This window comes from Carassius gibelio, chromosome B4, assembly GCF_023724105.1.
Source record: "Carassius gibelio isolate Cgi1373 ecotype wild population from Czech Republic chromosome B4, carGib1.2-hapl.c, whole genome shotgun sequence".
NCBI lineage: Eukaryota > Metazoa > Chordata > Actinopteri > Cypriniformes > Cyprinidae > Carassius > Carassius gibelio.
In genome coordinates this window covers 3,055,055-3,077,123 of record NC_068399.1, presented here as the reverse complement: position 1 = coordinate 3,077,123, position 22,069 = coordinate 3,055,055, and the positions used below count along the sequence as shown (strand labels likewise).

The following is a 22,069-nucleotide window of genomic DNA, read 5'->3' as shown; positions in this document are numbered from 1 at the left end:
ACAACTATGGCATTTTTCACTCGGTCCCTTCAAGATGTCCCAAAGGTAATGGTCAACGACGTGAGTCGAATCATACAAAAGTTATGTCACACTTCGACAACCAAGAAAGAGAAGGGCTTCAAATTGTATGTGTCAAGCTACATCCACAATTTTGAAGGTAAGATCTGGACGTGTTCTGTGTTTACATGCCCATAGCATGCATGCTATCTAGTGCTAGCGCAGCAGGTGCAGCGTAGGCTATGTTTACTATTATGTGTCAATCACAGCCAATTTTCCTAACGCCTTTGTCAATGTCAGTTTCAAACAAGGATTCAAGCACAGGAGAGGTAACGATTAGGGCTGAGTGCTACAGATCTATGAGGAAAAGCCAAAAGCCTCACAGCTTAAGCGTAAGAGAAAGTTATACTGCAGGTTCAGCGCAGATTGGTTCATGGTTCATGGTTCATGAGACAGGTTACGTTTGGCAGATCAAAGTTTCTGTGAATCATTGCATCTAATAATGCTAAAGGTTATTTTAAAGACAAATTTCATTTACCATACCATAAATAACACTGGTGTGTTGGAATATTTATCGATATTTAAATATGTACGCTAATCACTGGGATTCACAGAAACTGAGTTCCGTTTTGTCACTGCATTGACACACGTTCTGTGTCCACTGTTGGGGATGATGAGTAAAGTGAGATAAATAATAATATAAATAATATTGTGGCTACAATTTTAGCTCATACAAATTGTTTAGTAGTTATTAATTGTTTTAGTAGTTAATAATTATATGTCGATGGTTCAAATTTGTTTGTTTTGTTAAACATTCTCACTGTACTCATGTATTCTCTTTTTAAAAAACTGCACTTTTATTCTATTATAACAGATTTGTGTATTTTCAGATTGTGCTTGGGGATGCCCGTCCTGTGCAGCTACAAAGCTGCCAGTGTACCTGTGTGGCAGGTACAGCTGTGTGTAATCATGTGGCAGCACTGTTGTACCAGACTGCACATTATTGCCAGCTTAGCATCACCTCTGTTCCCCCAACACACAGCTGCACAGAGACTGAACAGAAGTGGCATAAGCCAAGATCCATGGTAACTAATGTTTTTAACAGGGTACTTTTCTACTTAATTTTCTATTTATGGATGTTTGTGTTTATTGAAAACCTTTTTTGTTCAAATGCAGGGTGTTAAACCTGGTCTTGTAAATGACATGGTGATTCTTTCAGCCAGACCCAAGGAACGAAAACTGATGGAAGGCATTAGGTTAGTATTATTTTTATTATCATTAAAGGAACACTCCACTGTTTTTTCATATTAAACTATGTTATTCCCTTAACTAAGATGAGTTGATGCATACCTCTCTCGTCTCAGTGCGTGCACTTAATTGCTCTGGATAACTATAATGGATAACTATAATGTATGGCAGAATAGCACTTGGGAACACTACTATATTTGCACTTGGGAGCACTTTGACTCGGCGCAGTAATATCATCACTCCTAAAAGGATATTTCTGTGGATATTACTGCGCCGAGTCAAAGTGCTCTCAAGTGCAGATATAGTAGTAAAGCATTTTCTGTAGTAATCAGTGAGACCTCAGATAAAGTAATAATCTCATCATATGATACATTGTATGTTTAAATAAATAAAGCTTTTTTTTTTGTTATTTTGTTCATTCAACTTATATGTAACTTACTTTATGGCTCATTTTAAAAAATTAAATTAAAAAAAAACATTATTTTGTTTTTTCCATAGGAGCAACTTGTATAAGGGTGTCAGTTCAGCTCTGCCTGAACTTTCCACACTCAGGGTGGATGAAGTCTACCATGATGTTCCAAGTGATGTGGCTCCACTGATAACAACTATGGCTATGGACATTAATGTTCCTCTGGTTGACTCTGCATTTGGAAAAGTGCAAGAAGGAAGTGTGTTATCCTATCATATGCCAGCAAAAAGAGTTCCAAAAACCTGTCCCCACACAGATGCTCCTTCTCCCCCACAGCTGCCACTTCAGGGTTACAGGCTGGGACCCGCTACCTGCTCTTTTGTCTGCACTGAACATCAGCAGCACCACATGATGTCCCTGGAAACAACATTAGAGAACGCACACAAAATTGCCAACAGCACAAAAGAGCAGAGTTCCTGCATCGAGTGGCACCAACTGAGGCGGCCCCGCATCACCTCCTCCAAGTTCAGAGAGGTATGTCACACCAGGGCACAGAGCTCTGCTGAAAATCTTGCCAAAAGACTTCTGAGACCTAGCCATCAGACTGCCGACATGAGGAGGGGGCTTGACATGGAACCTGCAGCAGTAGAGGAGTACTGCAGAGTAAGGGAGGTTAACCACTATCCCTGCGGCTTTCTTATTCACCCTGATGCACCCTGGATGGGGTCATCACCTGATGGCATTGTGTACGATCCAAAGGGGCAGACAGTGTTTGGCCTTGTTGAAATTAAATGCCCCAATGTTGCAAGCTATGTTGACTGCCCATATATTAAGATCAGTGAGGGCACACACACATTAAGGAAATCTCATTCCTACTTTTGGCAAATCCAGGGCCAGATGTTGATTTCTGGTTTAGACTGGTGTGACTTTGTTGTCTACACACAGGAGGACATGTTTATTCAGAGGATTCCCAGAGACAATGAAATCACAAAAACAATGAAAGTAAAAATTGATTTTTTTTATTTTTATTGTTACCTCTTTGCTTCCCTAAATAATTAGATTCTGATTGCCTGTCACACTTCTTTATAGAGTGCTGTTAATTTCTCTTTTCTCCATTTCTCTTACTGGCAGTAACTCTTATTAGTTCAATCCATTTCAAAATATTTGTACATATATATTGATTCAAGTTTTTATATTTTTTCTTAATTGTATTACTATGTTTCTTGTTGTATTAATACTAATCTATTATTAAATTACATGTTACATGTTCTTCCGATTAATTTTTTTGATAATTGGTTACCTAAAAATAGTATTTTATAACTGTTGTTTGTAAATTGGGAGCCCTAAATAAATGTTATTCAGTAAATAATTCACTGTGCATGAAAGTATTATTCTTATATTACAGATGGCTTAAAAGCATTGGTGAGGTAAAGTACATATAACATGCAAATAATTCAGTAGTTCTTTATTCAAAGAGTATGTGCAATGTACAGCAGTGCATACATAACATTAATTATAAAATTCAATTTATACAAAGTAATTTACAAAGGTACATTTAAAGAAAGTAGTTATACAAATGGTCATAGGTTATTAATTTTTATTTTTTTCTACTGCTGCTACTCTGGCTTCTTTGCCCAAGCCTTTACAAGAGGCCCGTTTTCATAGTTCGTCAGAAGACATGCAACAGTATACAGCTGATTAATGTTGCCAAAAAGCCGAAGTGGAATCTCTGTGTCAAAGAACTTGTGTTCCTTAACACGCCGTATGAGGCGCTCAACATGCACCCTGAGGCGTGCAATTGCTTGGGTCTCCCTGACCTCACAGGCAGACATCTGGGATCTTCCAGAGAGAAATGCTGGCCTATAAATCTTGCAAGGTACAAGGTCATCAACCAGAAAACCTCGGTCGACCATGATGGCCATTCCAGGTCTCAAAAGGGAGAGAATTCCAGACTCTCGCTTGATCTGTTTGTCACTGATGGAACCAGCGTACAGTTGAGAAATAAATGTGACCGCCCCATGAGGAGCCACTCCAAGCAGCCCTTTGAGAGTACAGTGGGACTTGTATGCTGAGAACATTTCACTTTGGAGAAGAGGTGATGAAGGGCACTGGCACCTTAGCTCTGTGCAGTCCAGGATGACTGTAGTGTCTGCATAGTCCTTAAACTCAGCTGGCAGATGTGCCCTTATTTTCTCCTCTGGTATCCAGATCCTCACAGACCCTAGCACAGTGTACAGAAAGTTGCTCCATGTTGTAATGATCCGACTGACTGTGGACTGGTGGACTCCATACCGGTCAGCAAGATCACGCTGTTTTGAACCCAGTGCCAGGTAATTGAGAAACATGAACATCTCATCAATGGGCTGCAGGAAACGAGTCTGTTCAAAAGAAAAACAATTTGCGTTATGTTTCTCTCAACCTCTATTAGCCCTGATCTTTGTTAAAGGGATAGTTCACTTCAAAATGAAAATCATATACTCAGTGAATTTCTTTCTTTCTTCAAAATATCTTCCTTTGTGTTCAGCAGAAGAAAGAAATTCATACAGGTTTGAAACAACTTGAGGGTGAGTATATGATGACAGAATTTTAATTTTGAAGTGAACTATCCCTTTAAGTTTTATTGTATGGGCCATGTAAATAACTACTTACTACAGTGGAACTTGGCTCTGTAAAGGTGCCTCTCTGTGCTTGTGTCACACTGACCATATTTGGCAGTGATGGCTCTATTAAGGCCCAGAATCTCATCAGCAGGTCATAGGATGCAAATCTAAATAAATACAATTCAGATATAATCATTTAAATATTATATCAGTGTATACTATGATATTACTTGGAAGCATTTCAAATATACAACTCTGTTAGCCTTCCTCTCTCCCTCTCTCTCTCACACACACACACACACACACACACAACTATATCTGTTGTTGCAAAAGTAACGTTACTACAGAACAATCTGATATCTTACCTTGTGAAAAAACGTATGTCCTTGTCTGAGGCAGCAAAACGATGAATTCCAAAGCGCTGATTCATTGTCAGCTTCTCGACGTGTTCCCTCAGCTTGAGAATCTCATCTCTGAGAGACATGTTGTCATCAAGGGCTAAATCAACAACTGCAGGATCTGAAGCCGAAGCGTAGTCGTGGTCCATAGGGATATCAGCTTTCTCGCCTGCGTCGCCGTCATCCTCCGTCATCGGAGGCGGACGCTCTCTCCTCTCCCACACCCCCGGTCGTGAAGTGGGAAGGGTGAAATTGTTCCACTCAAACAGTGCTGGGACAGCTCCCTTGTTTAATAGCCGCCTCCCCGTCTCTGATAAGGGCTCACGAACATCATCCTTGTTAAAATGTCGGCTACATACTCGGGTATGGGGAGTAACTGTGAATTTGTCCCTCCGGATAGCTACAAGCCATTTTCACCTGATTTCCGCGTCAGATGGAAATGTATGAAAACTAAGTAAACTGTTGTACTTGCTCGAAGCTTGACACAGAGGCACACAACAATGCTCGGCTGTACTATAGATGGTTCGCTGAAATTTGAACGTTTTCTTACTAGTCATATTGTAGTTGCTGTTATATCGCTTTGTAAACAATCGCCTCAGCGCGAGCGGAAATGGCTTAGCAGGCTGAGATTTTAGCGGAAGTACGTCATCACCTCCGTGTGCATATAGCCTATTGAGACGGCAGATGCTGAAATTACTGCAAGTGCCATGCGCTTCAGTCTATGTAGTAGACTGAGAAGGACAGCAGCTTGTGAGTGTTTAGTCTGGTTTCCTCATCAGACTACTGTGTGATCGTCATTGGTAGGAAAGTTTTTAGTTTAAATTGTGTGTGTCTTACCCTGGTGCTGAAAGTGGCGCTTGGTTTTGTGTTTGCCTATCGCGGGACTGCCCAGTTTCGATCTGCTAAATAGTGAGGCGTGGCCAAAGCCAGTGAAAGTACTAAATTAGCTGTTTTGAAAGCACTTGTCAGAAGAATCAGTAAATAGTGAGGCGTGGCCAGCTGACTTTAATCACAGGTAATCAGTCAAATACAAAAGCAGTAGGTTTCACCACAGCAGCGGCCGCGGCAGCCCTTGTGTGAATCCTCCTTGTGTGAAGACCGACGAGTGTAAAGACAATCGACTCTACCTGCGCCCCTTGGGTATTGGGCACTTCGAGTATTGTTTTCTCCTCTTTCTTTTTGTGTATAGCTTGTTCTCAAATATTTCTTACACTTGTACTCACTATGTGCTTTCAGATCACTAATAACACTCAGAGAGCATGCTATGTACATCGCAGGAATGCCTGTTTGACAAACCTACGGTGTGTCCCTCTGACCTCTACTATTATGCTCTCTATTCCAGTTGGTCTCTGGAACTGCCCGTCTGCTGTTAACAAAGGAGACTTCATTTCTTCTATTGCTACTCATTCAGGTCTCAACCTCTGGCACTGACTGATACTTGGATTAAACCTGAAGACACTGCCACTCCCGCAGCCCTCTCCTCTAATTTCACTTGTTCCCACACTACTCGTACCACTGGGAGGGGTGGAGGTACTGATCTCCTTATATCAAAAGAATGGAAATGTGATCTTCAGCCATCACCTACAGGTAATGGTTGATTTGAATCACATGCCATTACTGTAATTCACCCTGTTAAAATCCACTTTGTGGTCATTTATCGTACCCCAGGTCAATTGGGAAACTTCTTGGAGGAGTTGGATGTGCTGCTATCAAACTTTCCTGAAGATGGTACTCCTCTAGTACTGTTTGGTGACTTCAGCATCCACCTAGATAAATCCCAGGCTGCTGACTTCAAAACTCTGCTCACCTCATTTGATCTCAAGCAAGTGTCTACCAAAGCAACTACGGACACTCTTTGCTCCACTTTAACATTTTGCTTGGACAACTTTTGCCCACTGTTGTCTAGACCAGCACGCACCGCCCCATCTGCCCCCTGGCTGTCCTAGGTTCTCCGTGAACATCGCTCTAAACTCAGGGCTGCAGAGAGGAAATGGCAGAAATCAAGGAACTACCGACCTCAGTGTGTATCAGTTTCTCCTCTCTTCCTTCTCTGCAAATGTCTTCAGCTTTAAAACATCCTACTACCACAAGAATATTAACAGCTGTTGTGACACTCGGACACTCTTCAAGATTTTCTCTTCTCTTCTTAATCCTCCGCCACCACCTCCTCCATCGACTCTTACAGCGGACGACTTTGCTGTTTTCTTCACAAATAAGACAAGAACCATTAGCGACCAATTCTCCACACTGCAGACTGAGGACAACTTCACAATGACTGACGCACACTCTTTCTCCTTCTCCCCACTCTCAGAGATGGACGTTTCCAAACTTCTGTGCAGTCATCCTACTACTTGTCCACTTGATCCAATCCCCACTCACCTCCTTCAAGCGATCTCTTTTTTAGTCATACCTTCGCTTACTCACATTATCAACTCCTCTCTTCACTCAGCATTCAAGCAGGCTCGGGTAAGCCCACTGCTCAAGAAACCATCTCTAAATCCAGCGCTTCTTGAAAACTACAGACTGGTATCCCTTCTTCCATTCATTGCAAAGACACTTGAGCGAACTGTGTTCAACAACCAGCTTTCTATGTTCCTTGTACAGAACAACCTCCTGGACAGCAACCAATCTGGCTTCAACAGTGGCCACTCAACTGAGACTGCTCTGCTCTCAATTACTGAATCTCTGCGACTAGCAAGAGCAGCTTCAAAATCCTCAGTACTCATCTTACTGGATCTGTCTGCTGCTTTTGACACCATTAATCACCAGATTCTCCTGTCCACCCTCAGAAAGATGAGCATCTCTGGAACAGCACTCCTGTGGGTTAAGTCCTACCTCTCTGACAGATCCTTCAGTGTGTCTTGGAGGGGTGATGTTTCGAAGTCACAACACCTTGCTACTGGGGTTCCTCAAGGCTCAGTACTTGGACCACTTCTCTTCTCCATCTACATGACGTCATTAGGATCTGTCATTCAGAAGCATGGCTTTTCTTATCACTGCTACGCTGATGACACCTAACTCTACTTCTCATTCCAACCAGATGACCTGACGGTAGCTGCTCGCATTTCAGCCTGTCTGAGTGACATTTCTAGCTGGATGAATGACCATCACCTTCAGCTTAACCTTACGAAGACAGAACTCCTGGGGATTCCAGTTAACCCATTGCTTCATCACAACTTCTCTATACAGCTGGGTTTGTACTGTCAAGCCTCTGCAATTGATCCAGAATGCTGCAGCCAGGGTTTTCTTCAATGACCTAAAAAAAGCTCACGTTACTCCTCTCCTCATAAGGTTACACTGGCTATCATTAGCCACTCGCATCAAATTTAAGGTACTGATGTTTGCCTACAAGACGACCACTGGCACGGCACCAACATACCTAAACTCACTGGTTAAATCTTATGTCCCCTTCAGAAGTTTGCGCTCTGCAAGTGAACGACGCCTTGTGATGCCATCCCAAAGAAGTTCAAAATCACTCTCACAGAAGTTTTCCTGGACTGTGCCCAGCTGGTGGAATGACCTCCCAATCTCAATCTGTACAGCTGAGTCTTTACTCATTTTCAAGAAACAACTAATCTTTTTCGACAGCACTTGACCAACTAATACTAGCACTTTTCCTTTTTTGTCTTTTCATTTATAAAAAGAAGAAAAAAACCTAGCTATGCGTTCTATACTAGACTAACTGAGACTTGTCATGGCACTTGTATACTGTTGTTGTTCTCTTGTTGACCCGACTGCTTCTATTGTTCTCATTTGTAAAGTCGCTTTGGATAAAAGCGTCTGCTAAATGATTAAATGTTAAATGTAGTAAACAATACTACAAAACAAACCCGCATGTTTCTGCCATTCATTCATTCACACAGAGACACGCAGAACATGCAGGATTCATATTTCAACCAACTTTTACGGCTTACCATTTACAGATACTGGTCCATATGGAGATTTGATTTGATTAATTTTGCTAACTTTGACAAATTCCGTGACTGTCCATATTAAAATGTAAGTTTCATTTTCATGACTGTATTTTGAGATTCCGTCCGCGTTTTCTGCTTCCCAGAAATCATAGTGCTGTATGCATCAAGAACCAGGTTGAGCGGGCACTCGGTACCACAGGTACTTAAAGAAACCTGCTACCATGACATTTTCATTTTTTAGTACCGACTTGGTACCAAAGTACTGGGTCTTTTGACAACACTAGTTACTGCATGTCTATTGCTTTTCATGTTGAAGAACTTTTGTGTTGTTTCTATTTTAATGTACTTTTAAAATTTAAATTACATTAAAAGCTTAATTAGTACATCATATATAAATTATGTAAATGATATAAATAATGATGCAATGATGAAACTATATCACTTTAAACTGAATTAGAAATGGTTTAGGAGGCAGCTTAAAATGTCAATTTATTTGGAGATATTTCAAAATTAGCAGGAACTATACTTTAAGTTGAGAGCCACATTTATTCATAAAGCTTGCTTTTGTAAAAGTGTGCCCAAAACAACAAACCAGTAACTGTAGGCTTACCGAAAACCAAAGTGTGCAATTATAAAAAAAATGTAATCTCACTGCCACCGTGTAGTTCAAAAAGAAAAATTATTTCATTTATAATTGTTTTATAATCACAAAAACAGCTCTTAAACTTTTCAATTTCAAATGGTTAACTTTTTAAATGCTGAAACGTAAAGTTTTCAAAAGAACATAAAGTGTGCAAGAACTATAGAAATTGCAGTCATTTACTGTTTAAGTTAATTAAGGCATGTGCCTTAATTCAGTCGATTTCAGCTCCAAATTTTAAAATGTAGCTGGTTTTGTCCTTGCCACAAGTAAAAAATTTGACGATTTCAGAAACGGGAAACATTGCCTGGAACAACTCAGAAACACCTTCATTGGATGTGTAAGAGTAGTGATGGACAGCAGTGTTCAGACACTGGAGCACCTCCGCCTGTAAAGTCATATTTGAGCTGAACGATGATCGAATGTCGCTCGATTTTGCTACAGTAATGTTGGTGACTACAGCATCAGTTGTCATCGTAATGTTAATACTTGTAGATTTATCCATCACACCAAAGTAACTAGAGATAGTTGTTTGCTGTCTGAGTCTCACCGCCAATTTGTGGCCGTCACACTGCATATAGGATTTCACAGCGCTGATTCCCCTGGTCCCCAACTGAAATGTTTTTTTTTGCAAACTATGCAAAATCCCTCATCATTTTTAACACTAACAGACTGCAACCATGTCTTAAAATTGTAGTTTTCCAGCCACTTCAGCTGGAACTTATACTTCCCCATTTTTCCTAGGTTCAGTTCGGTCCACCGTTATACAAATGCCTGCATCACCTCTGCATCACAGCAATTTTTCTCCAGCCAGAACCAAATACCAAACCGTTATGTGTTTATCTTGCGACAACAATGTTTTTTTATTATTTATGAAGGCTATATTTAATAAATTAAGAAAAAAATCCTTTAGGAATCAAATGTAATGCTTTTTAATGCTTTTTAATGCCTCGCGGAAACCCTGAAAATAAGTCAGACCTCCTAGGACTGCAAACTATTAAAAATTTCAACCATTACTGGATGTTCATATATGGTAGATCCTGGCGTCTGAAGAACTTGAGTCTGTCATTAATAGGAAATTTTGCTGTGGAGAAATTTTAATATGCTGCAATGCCAAAATCATAGCGTTGGCTTCTGCCAAGAAAACTGAACTACAGGTGCATCTCAGTAAATCGGAATGTCATAGTCAAGTTAATAAAAAAAAAAAAAAATTCAGTAATTCAACTCATGTATTAAACTCAATGCACACAGACTGAAGTGTTTTGTTCTTTAAATTGAGATAATTTTGGCTCACATCTAACAAAAACCCACCAATTCTACCAATAAATTAAAATATGGTGACATGCCAATCAGCTAATCAACTCAAAACACCTGCAAAGGCTTCCTGAGCCTTTAAAATGGTCTTTCAGTAGGCTACATGATCATGGTGAAGACTGCTGATCTAACAGTTGTCCAGAAGGTGATCATTGACACCCTTCACAGGGAGCCAGAAAACATTCATTGCCAAAGAAGCTGGCTGTTCACAGAGTGCTGTATCCAAGCATCATATTTATTTATTTATTTCAAAAATAGGCTCATTTACCAAAATATTTTTATCATTTTTGTATCCATTCAGCTGATCTCCAGGTCTGGCAGTAGCACTTTTAGCTTAGCATAGATAATTTAATTTGATTAAACTGTTAGCATTCCGCTCCAATGACCAAAGAGTTTTTTTCCCATTTAAAACTCGGCTCTTCTGTAAGTTGCATCATGTATGAAAAACAACAGAAAATTAAACGTTGCAATTCTTCTATGCATATATAGGAACTATACTCCCATTCCAGTGTAATTATCAAGGTACTTTGCTGCCGTATTCAAAACAGTAGATTTTAACTGTATAAAAGGGGAGTTGGAAAATGAGTCTATTTCCAAAATTGGGGATTGTACCTTTTAAGAGGCACATATCCGTTTCTCTCAGTTGTTTAATTTTAGACATAACCAACTGAGTCTATACGTCTAGTCTATAGAGTTTAGAAGGAAACCTTGTATGTTTTGACAGCATTGCCAAAAAAATATAACTTAGTTGAGTAAGCAGCACTGTTTAATGGGCTTTTTTGGGTGTGCTCAGAAAAAGTGTTTGTCAGAACAGCACAAGAATGAAATGTTTAACCAGAAAGGCTTTAAAGCAGATGCAAAAAATTTACTTTTGTGAGTGTGAATAAGTGCAGCGTCCCGTGAGAGTAACTGCTGAGTTAAGACTGATGTTAACGTCACATTGGGCAGTAAACTAGATTGATTCGGCGGCTCCAGAACTGTGCTGCACAATACTACAAGATTTCTTCAAAAGCAGACTGAAACAAAAATCTTCATATCACACACCCCTACCCTTGACAGAAATCAGGGATCAGGGGCTCGAGTACACAAATAAAAGTAGACTCATATGCTGATAATGAACGTTGATTTGCGCAGCTGGTCAGTTAACAAGGCTCTGTGTGGTAACAGCAGATCTTTGTGCAATCACTCACCTGATGGTATTCACCGCTGATTACAGAACCGGCTAATCAGACGATATTTATTGTGCACCCCTAGCAAAAGTGTTACTCCGTCTTAGCAGTGAACATGGACATTTAAAGGGGGGGTGAAATGCTCGTTTTCACTCAATATCCTGTTAATCTTGAGTACATATAGAGTAGTACTGCATCCTTCATAACTCCAAAAAGTCTTTATTTTTATTATATTCATAAGAGAAAGATAGTCTGTACCGATTTTTCCCGGAAAAACACGACCGGCTGGAGGCGTGATGTGTGGGCGGAGCTAAAGAATCATGAGCGCCAGTAGGCTTTTGCGTTTGGAAGCTGACATTACCGTAAGGAAAAAAACCATCATCCAAAACAAACCATGGCTAACAGTCAGATTCAGCCGTTTATATATATATATATATATATATATATATATATGTATTAGGGGTGTAACGGTTCACAAAATTCACGGTTCGGTTCGATACGATACACTGATGTCACGGTTCGGTTCGGTTCGGTTCGATACGTTTTAGATACAGCAAAATGTAAAAACATCTCAACTTTTCAGAATGCCGCAAGCGCACCGCGGGTCATGTGACAAGAACCAACCAATCAGCTTCATCCTTTCCCGTAACAACGTTGAGAGCTCAGCCAAGATGAAGGATCAGCTGATCATAGTTGTATATGGATTGCAATTTTGAAATAAATTTAGTAGCAGAGCTACTGCAAGCGATTTTTAGAGCTGCAAATCCATTTATCCTTCGCTGAAATTTCCGCGTCTCATGGAGAGAGCACGTCATTGTTGCTTAGCAAAGACAGACGCCTCATGAGCGCTTCTGCCCGAGCGCTTTGGAAAGGAAACCACTCTCTTGCCATCACCATTATAGCTTAAAGGGAATCCAAAGTGCACCCAAACACCAGACCTGTTGGTTATTGGAGGATCTTCTCATTTCTAGTCTGTTAAACGCATTGGCTATTTTGCAACGAGCCTTCAGCGCGTACTGAGTGAGCGAGCGCCTGCTGAGTAGCCTAACATAAACATATAAGATGGTGTTTTTTTTCTTCTTCGGGAGTGTCAGGGGCGTTGCCTGTTACGTTGTTTGGGTTATTGGGCTACCTTGTTGAACGCATATCATTATATTTCTCTCTCTCTCTTTTTTTTTTTTTTTTCAAATATAATTAAATACTCCAACGAACCGTTCGGTATACATAATGCGTACCGCGTACCGAACCGAAAGCGTCGTACCGAACGGTTCAATACGAATACGCGTATCGTTACACCCCTAATATGTATGTATGTATGTATGTGTATGTATATGTGTGTTATATGTTTGTGTGAACATGAACATTATCGATAATCATATCAAAATAAACAAGCTTGTTTACCTTCTTAATTTCATTGGCCTTGCCATTCCACAGATTTGTCATTTGAAATGAATCAATGACAAATGTCTCTCCTCCACACCTGCTTGCCATGCAAGTGAAGTAGGCATTGATAACTTGAACAAGAAAGTGGTTCAATCATTTGTCTGTTCCAAAAGCATTATGATGATAAATGGATTATTAGGAATTGTGTGAAAACTAGCTTACATTCTCTCCAGGTTGGAGGCATTTAAGATCCCAGGTCAATATTTTATATGGACCTATTTTGCTCCACAGTCTTCCTCCTACTTTTCATGCCCACATGTCTTGTAATACTGAAAATAGTAAGAAAAAAAGAAGAAAAAAAACAGATACACACACACACACAACACTGATTAATAATAATGACTAATAATTTTAATTTATTATACACTTATATCTATAAAAAAAGACCACTAACACTAGCTTGCTCTCTTCTTACAAAAAAAGTAAAAGGCAGGTAATTGGCAGAGGAGGGTGTGGTTGTGATGGGTGAAGTGACCTTGGGAGCTTTTGGTGGATGATCTTCTAATAAATGTGTACCTGGTGATCAATGTTTACTCTTGGAAATAGTTTTCCATGGTCATCCACAACGTCTACGCTTTTACCATCAACTTCAGTGACAGTGTATGGGCCTTTAAAGAAAAAAAAAATCTGGATCCAATTTGCCCCCCTTTCTCTGTTGACTTCTTTTGTTTTGCCTCAGGACTGTCCCCAACCTGCATGACAACAGCCTCTCCTTGATCCAGTTTCCTCTTTCTTATTTATTTATTTATAACCTGTGCCATATTCTCCTGAACCGTTAAATACATTAAAAAAATGTGTTCCTCTGCAATCATTTCCTCCACACTTTCATTGATCCACAGTAAAGAGGAAAATTGTCCTTATACATTGGAAAAAAATACTGCAATAGAAAAATTAAAATGTTTAACTATATAGCGCCTACTTCATAGGTGTCTGGTACCTCACATGGGTATAGCCTCTCAACCAAATAGCAGAAAGTATGGGAAAATTTTGGTTATCTGCTTTTTGGTTCTCAGACCAAACATTGTGGCCTCCAAATAATCAGCCCACAAGCTTGGCCTGTTCTCTACCAAACTTGTTTAAACATCTGTAAAGCAGAAAACAAATCAATAAGATTATATTGCCATATACAAATGGTCTCATTTTAAACATATGGAGTGTGTTAGCTCTGAATTGTGCCATTGAGTCTCTCAACCAGTCCATTTGTTTGTGGATGGTACACACCCAGATACTGTAGATGTGAACAGATCAACACAAATCTCCTTTACAAATTAATGAGAATACGGTTTTTCCTCATGAAGAACAATTAACCGTACTGAACTGTCTTTGTTTGCACGTCAATATTTATGAATGGATTAAATGAAATGGGACAAAGTTAATCTTGACAAACTATACATCATTACAAAGATCTAAGCCTCAAGTATCAACGATCGATCACTCTTTTTCAATGGAAAGCTTATAAAGAATGTATTTGCTAAAAATACACTGTACAAGATGTGAATAAAAACAATGGAAGTTTCACATTTCTATATTTTATTCAGAATACAACATAGATGACATAAAATGTGTCATTTTAAGGAAAAACAAGTTGATTTTAAATTTCATGGCATCAACACTTCTCAAAAAAGTTGGGACAATGACATGTTTACCACTGTGTGGCATCCCCTCTTCTTTTTATAACAGTCTGCAAACGTCTGGGGACTAAGGAGACAAGCTGCTCAAGTTTAGGAATAGGAATATTGTCCCATTCTTGTCTAATACAGGCTTCTAGTTGCTCAACTGTCTAATGCCCCGTTTCCACCTCAGGAACTTTACCCAGGAACTAGGGACTTTGGCCTGGTACTTGGTGTGTTTCCAACGCAGGAACCAGGAACTAAATAAAGTTCAGGGTAAAAAAATACCCCTCAGAAAGTCCCTGCTGGCGAGGTGGTACTTTTTCAAAGTTCCGGAACTTTCAGGGGCGGGACTTGAGCGCTAAACATCCTGATTAGTTGAGTTCACGCAGCATTGGTTGAGTTCAACCACCATTAATTCGGATCAACAGGCTATCTTTGGTCTGTATTCAATTTATCTATATGTTGAAAGGAAAATATTTTTTTTTTTAAATATTTATATAATATTTTGTTTCTTTGTAATGGCTGTATATACACATATCCCTGAACTAAGTACATTTCTGAGGCTGTTATTAAGTTTAAATGAAAACAAAATGAGGCAGTGGTATTTGATTTCCTATTTCGTTTTATTGTAAATGTACAGTGAGGAAAATCGCAGTAGTCAAGGCGAGCTTCTTCATCGAGGACATCACACTCCTGAGTCGAATGCACAAAGTCTGAACTACCGTGGATGCCCGTTCAAAATCACGTAATATACTATTGAGAAACGCTCAATCAGTTGAATTACTCTGTGGTAGAAAAGGAGGCATTAGGTTTGATATGGGCTTTGCAGCACTTTGAAGTGTATGTGGGATCCGTGTCAGACCCATTGGTTGTGTATACGGACCATAACCCGCTTGTTTATTTACATTCTTTACGGTGCCCTAACCAATGATCAACTTGTTTGTGTCTTTTCCTGCAATCATATGCACTTGACATCCAGCATATCAAGGGGACTGACAACGTGGTAGCTGACGCATTGTCTAGAGCTCCTCATTCCTTTTAACTGATTGACTAACTAGGTGTTGTTTTTTGCTCTACTTGTCTATCTTAAATTGCTTCCACAGGGCCCGTGGTTGCTGAGGATATTGGAGAGTATTACAGAGTGGTGGGTCTTTCCAGTTTAGGAGTTATTGGGTGACTGGTTTCATATGTCCACCCTCTTCTTTTTTATGGGGGGGGGGGTGTTACGACCCCAGTGTGGGTCATATGGTGTGGGTTTTGTTGTCCTTTTTGTTATGTTTTGTAGGTTGCAGTTTGAGTGAGTGACGTCATGATGACCGATGCTTTACACCTACACTAGAGCTGATGCCAACAAACTAAAGCAGCTCCCTTCAGTCGTGATTTTTTTGTCGTGTTGTACTCGTTTGTTGGTTTATTATTTTACTTAATTACTTTTACTTTAATAAATGTTATTCCTTTTTGCATACCACTTCAACGTGTCATTCCCTTCTTTGTCGCGGCTTGCAAGCCAGCCGTGACTAAACCGAGTAGCTACACACATGATCTCCAACAAACTTTGACAACACGACTTAGCCGGAGGGAGCGGTACCACACTATCCACCAAAACTTGTTCAAATGGTTTGCCCACGTCCGGTATAGGACAGAGGGGCAGGTGGCACCTACCTGGTTAGGATTTGTATATTACCAGATATAGAGGAACTGTTACTAACTCCATTTCACCCATTTCATACCCTGCACAATTGTGCTAGTTTCACATGAGGAATTCCCACAAAATCTGAAGTGTTAGATAATATGATGGACTGAGATCCCCCAGTGTCATGCAAAAGTCACACTGGTTTACTATTTGCACCATTGTTCAATGACAGAAATCCATCAAATACAAAGAATATCTCTTTGGATTTGAGACTTTAGTCTTTGCAACTTTACAGATCTTCTTCATGCACCAAGAGCTTGTAACACTCCAAAGAGAAAAGAAAACTTGAAAATCGCATCATATGACCCCTTTAAATGAGAACCTGAAGACTAAAAAACAAATGTCAATATCTCTTGAAGAAGAAAAAAAGAGTTCTCTATACACAAAGTGGCCCAAAACACTGTCATACTGACATGCTAAAAGCAGATTTTTTTAAAGGACTTTAGCAATTTCTTGGGGATCAATTGTTTTTTTTTTTTGTGAAATATATTTATTAATTTTTAAACATTACAAAATGAGATTTGAATCAATCAAAAAAAAAAAAAAAAAAAAAGGAGAGAAGAAAAAAAATTACATAAATCGAACAAAATGGTAATAAAATAAAAATAAAATAAAATAACAATAATATGGCTTACCCCAATAAATCAGTTTAAGAAATAAATGAAATAGAGAATGGTATAATCATACAAACAATATATCTTTTTTTTTTTTTGCACCAATGTGCCACACATTTAAACCTCATCAAACAAACCCTCTAATAAGAATAGAGGATATATCTAAGCCCATATATGTCAGAAATGGGTCCCACCTTCTATAAAATAGGACATCTTTATTATAAGATGCACAGGTTAGATAATCTAATGAAACGTATTCCAATATAACCCTGTGCCAAAGTGACCTAGAAGGGGCTTTATCAACTAACCAGTTCAAGAGAATACATTTTCTTGCACAGAATGTAAGGAACTTGCAGAGTGTCTTTTTATGTTTATCTATAACCATGTCATCATATATTCCAAGCAACATGTGTTTTGGACAATAGCCAATATTAATAGATAAGATAGCATTAAGTTCTTGTTCAACCATAACCCAGAACTTCTGAATCTCCTTACAAGACCAGAAACAATGAATAAGATCTCCTTCCTCTGTTTTACATTTCGGGCACATTGGTGAGCAGTCTTTTTTAAACTTGTGCCTCCGCGAAGGAGAAATGTGAGCTCTGTGCAAAATTTTCAACTGCATTGCTTTCACTCTGTTACATATGCTTAGGGTCTCTGCATTCTTCCATGCTTCCTTCCATTGATCATCTGTGATTTGTATATCAAGTGTCCTTTCCCATGTCCTCTTCAATAAGTCCGTATTTGAAGATCCACAATCCTTGAGAACCTTATAAAAAGAACTTGTAGAACTGTTCATTTGTGAAAAAAGCTGTCTCTCCACAGCTGAAATGTCCCGATTTGTAAGCAGAGTAGTGTCCTTCTTTACAAAGTCTCTCAACTGTAAATAACGAAAAAAGTCCTGTCGTGGAATGCTGTACTTGGTGGTTAATTGGTCAAATGACATTAAAGTGTCCCCTTCGAATAGATCGTGTAAAGTATTAAGACCTTTATGTGCCCAAACTTTAAAATTTTGGTCTACAGTCCCCGGCAGGAAGTCATAGTTATCACAAATAGGAGTAAAAGTCGAGGTAAGTTGGGGTCGACCCTCCAAACGCCTGATAACTTTCCATGCCTTGACAGCATTAATTGTGATGGGATTACTACAAGCGACTTTCAAGGACTTAAACTTTTTAACAAAGAGCAGATTTATTAAAGGAAGTTTACTGAGTGAACTTTCAATATCAAACCACACTGTTCTGGACCCTCTATGCACCCAGTCAGAAATGTAACGCAAGTGAACACTTAACTGATATCTCCGTATATCCGGAAGGTCAAGACCTCCCACCGAAGATGGAAGCATTAAAGTTGAAAGTTTTATACGTGCTCTTTTTTTAGCCCATATAAAGGAACTAAACCAACCATTTAATTTCTTAATAGTTTTGTGTGTAAAATTTAGTGGAATCATTTGAATGGGGTAAAGTAATCTTGGAAGAATATTCATCTTCAGGAGGGAGATCCGTCCCAACCAAGAAACAGGAAGAACATTCCACCTTTCTAAGTCTAACCGAATGCGATCAAAAAGTGGAGGAAAGTTTACTTTATACATCTGTTCAAAGGAGGGGGTAACATTAATGCCCAAATATATTAAACCCTCGGGGGCCCATCTAAATGGGAAGGATGGTAATGTTTGGGGTACTTGTTTTAAGCTGCCTATAGGCATTGCCATTGACTTATCATAATTAATTTTATATCCTGAAAAAGTACCGAATTTTTCAATTGTGTCTAGAAGAGCTGGAGTAGAGGTATCAGGATTCACCATGAATATCAAAATATCATCGGCATATAGGGCAATCTTATGTTGATTATTTGCTATTGTTAACCCACAAATTTCACTATTTGTTCTTACTGCTTCTGCCAACGGTTCAATTATCAAAGCAAATAAAAGAGGAGATAGAGGGCAGCCTTGCCTCGTCCCCCTCCCAACCTCGAATGTAGAGGAGCGGCATCCGTTTGTCAGCACGGCACTAAGAGGTTCACTATACAATAACTTGACCCACTTAATAAAGTGCTCACCAAGACCAAATTTATGTAACGTATGAAATAAGTAAGGCCATTCGATGCGGTCGAATGCCTTCTCCGCATCTAGCGAGATCACAAGACCATCTACTGACTGCTGCTTAGCAAACTGGATCACATTCAACAGGCGACGCATGTTATTGACAGAGTTGCGTCCTACAATAAAGCCTGTTTGGTCATCCTTTATTAGAGTGGGGAGAAGGCATTCTAACCGTGTTGCTAATATTTTAGAAAGAATCTTCAGATCTACATTAAGTAGTGAAATAGGTCGGTATGACGAACAATCCTCCGCTTGTTTACCTTTTTTCAAAATTAAGGATATATTCGCTTCTCTCATGGATCGTGGCAAATGGCCTTTCACAAACGAGTCATTGAGCATATTTAGTAAGGGGTCAACTAATAAATCTCTAAACTCTTTATAAAATTCAGTACTAAGCCCATCTGGGCCAGGTGCTTTCCCAGACTGCAAACTCTTTATGGCTTCTAGAACTTCATTTTTAGAGATAGGAGCATTAAGGGAAGTGGTCTGATCCTCTGATAAACTGGGTAGGTTGAGGGTGGAAAAGAAAAGCTCTGTGGATTGTGTTGTATCTCCATCTAATTCTGACCTATATAAATTCTCAAACCATTCTTTAAATGTATTATTAATACATAAGTTGTCTAGAAAACGTTTACCGCTACTATCCACAATGGAGAGAATAGACTGAGAGTCCGATTTTTTCTTTGTTAAGAATGCTAAGTATTTCCCGACTTTATCCCCATGTTCATATAGTTTCTGTTTGGCAAAACGAATTTTCACTTCCGCTTGTTTTGTTAAAAGAGAATCTAAGGCAGATCTTAGTGCTGAAATTTCCTTAATCTTACCAGGGGTTGGTTTTTTAATATATAGTCTCTCAGCATCCTTTAGCTTCGATTCTAAGATCTCCTTTTGTTTGGCTTGTCTTCGTCTTTTACTTAGTGTGTATGATATAATAAGGCCTCTAGAAAACGCTTTGGCTGTTTCCCAAAGTAAAGATGGATCTTCGGTTGAGGCAGAGTTAATAGACATGAAAGAGTTAAACTCCTCAGTAAAATATGATATAAAATTATGATCAGCCAAAATGAATGGGTGAAATCTCCAACTATTAGATTTAATATCTTGGTTCCCGAAGGAATATTCAGCAAAAACTGCTGCATGGTCGGATATGGAAATATTACCTATATGGCAAGACAATACATGCTGCAACATATTTTTGGGAGAAAATAAATAATCTATCCTAGTATAACTGCTGTGGGCTCTAGAGAAAAAAGTATACTCCTGTTCTGCAGGATGGCAGGCCCTCCAAATATCTATATAGTCAAAGTCTTCACAGAGAGCCCTAACAGTTTTAGCCTGGGTTGATAATAATGATTTACCTGTTGGGAATTTATCTATAATGGGGCATAAATGACAGTTAAAATCTCCCCCAATAAACAGTGTCTTAACTCCCCACTCTGCTAATTTGGCAAACGCTGTAGTCAGAAAATCACTTGGGTGGCCAGGGGGCCAATAAATGTTCAAAAAAGCAATTTCCTCCCCATATAATACCCCTTTCATAATTAAATAGCGCCCCCTTGTGTCCTTGACAACTTCTGCTAATTGGAATGGTATACCACTCTTAACTAAAATAACTACGCCTCTACTCCTCGAGGTGAAAGATGAGAAAAAGACCCGGCCAAACCCCCCCTGTGATAGCTTAGCATGTTCCTGATCATTTAAATGTGTCTCCTGTAGTAACGCAATTTGTACCCCCTCCTTTTTTAAAAAAGTTAAAACTTTTCTTCTCTTAATAGGTGTATGAATACCATTAACATTCCACGTACACACTTTAAGCTTCAGCATTCCAATTGTATATCGTACATAATGTAATCTAAATGTACAATTTGGACGATGTAGATGTCAGCCAAACAGAAAAGTGGTAAGCCAAAAGAAAAAATAAAATAAAAAGAAATTAACATATATAAAGAACTTGAACAGGAATTACTGAACACTAACGAAATTACACACTTTACCTCCCGTTGCATAACGTGAGTCCCAGTGAAAAGAGGTCCCCTAACGACGAAAGGAAACGAGGAAATATCCAACCAGAACGTCAAGCGGTAGTGCCACAATCAATGACCACACCACTTAATAAACAATTTAGTAAGCACACGTTTCAATGCCTCAATTAGATGTTCAATATTTAAACCCGCACCAGTGTATGATAGTCTTCAACGCATACCATGTAACGTTACATGGGCAATCAAGTGTTACCAACAGGCTCCGCATCCAGAGAATTTAGGAACGCCTCGACAGCGGTCGGCTCATGAAACACTTTCACCGAGCCACGGATGTTCACCTTGAGGAGGGCAGGGTAAATCTGCCTATATTCCGCGCCTAGGGACTTTAGCCGTTTCTTAACTTCGTCGAACATCCTGCGCTTGCGAAGGACAGACGCAGAAAAGTCCTGAAAAAACATCACAGTGCTGTCTCCAAATTTCAAAGGAGAGCCTTTTATCCCCAGCTCCCGCGCAGCATTTAACACTCGCTGTTTGTCTTGAAAGTTGTGGAACCTCACTAAGATGGGTCGCGGTCGCTGAGTAGAAGAAGGTTTGGGGGCGAGTGATCGATGCGCTCTTTCTAGCTTTATTCGACCCGCTTTCGAAGCAATACAGAGAGTCTTAGGAAGCCATGATTCGAAAAACCGCGTCGGGTTGTCACCCTCCACGCCCTCAGGTAATCCAACAATACGGATATTCTTCCTCCTTCCTCTGTTTTCAAGGTCTTCAGCCCGTTCTCCCATGTCCTGTACAAGTTTCTCGAGGGACTGCAGTTTAGCCTTGATCGGGGTTACCACATCTTCCATTGCAGATATCCTCGTTTCCGCTTCAGTGATCCGCTTATTATGCTCGTCTAGTTCAGAACGATGTAGTTGTAACAGCTGCGATATCGGGTCCATTT

At 39.5% G+C, this 22,069-nt stretch overlaps 2 protein-coding genes across 2 annotated transcripts; one reads left to right on the top strand and one right to left on the bottom strand.

Annotated features, from left to right (window-relative positions):
- Positions 1–45: 45 nt before the first annotated feature.
- On the top strand, positions 46–3,024 carry LOC127955985 (uncharacterized). The gene is made up of 4 exons (XM_052553717.1): positions 46–157; positions 888–1,082; positions 1,174–1,253; positions 1,744–3,024. Exons 1-4 carry the CDS (start codon positions 128–130, stop codon positions 2,711–2,713), a joined length of 1,275 nt encoding a protein of 424 aa, XP_052409677.1. The 5' UTR covers positions 46–127; the 3' UTR covers positions 2,714–3,024.
- An 80-nt stretch (positions 3,025–3,104) lies between these two features.
- On the bottom strand, positions 3,105–5,322 carry LOC127956012 (uncharacterized). The gene is made up of 3 exons (XM_052553760.1): positions 4,620–5,322; positions 4,304–4,421; positions 3,105–4,032 (listed from the first exon to the last, which is right to left on the bottom strand). Exons 1-3 carry the CDS (start codon positions 4,844–4,846, stop codon positions 3,271–3,273), a joined length of 1,107 nt encoding a protein of 368 aa, XP_052409720.1. The 5' UTR covers positions 4,847–5,322; the 3' UTR covers positions 3,105–3,270.
- Positions 5,323–22,069: the final 16,747 nt, after the last annotated feature.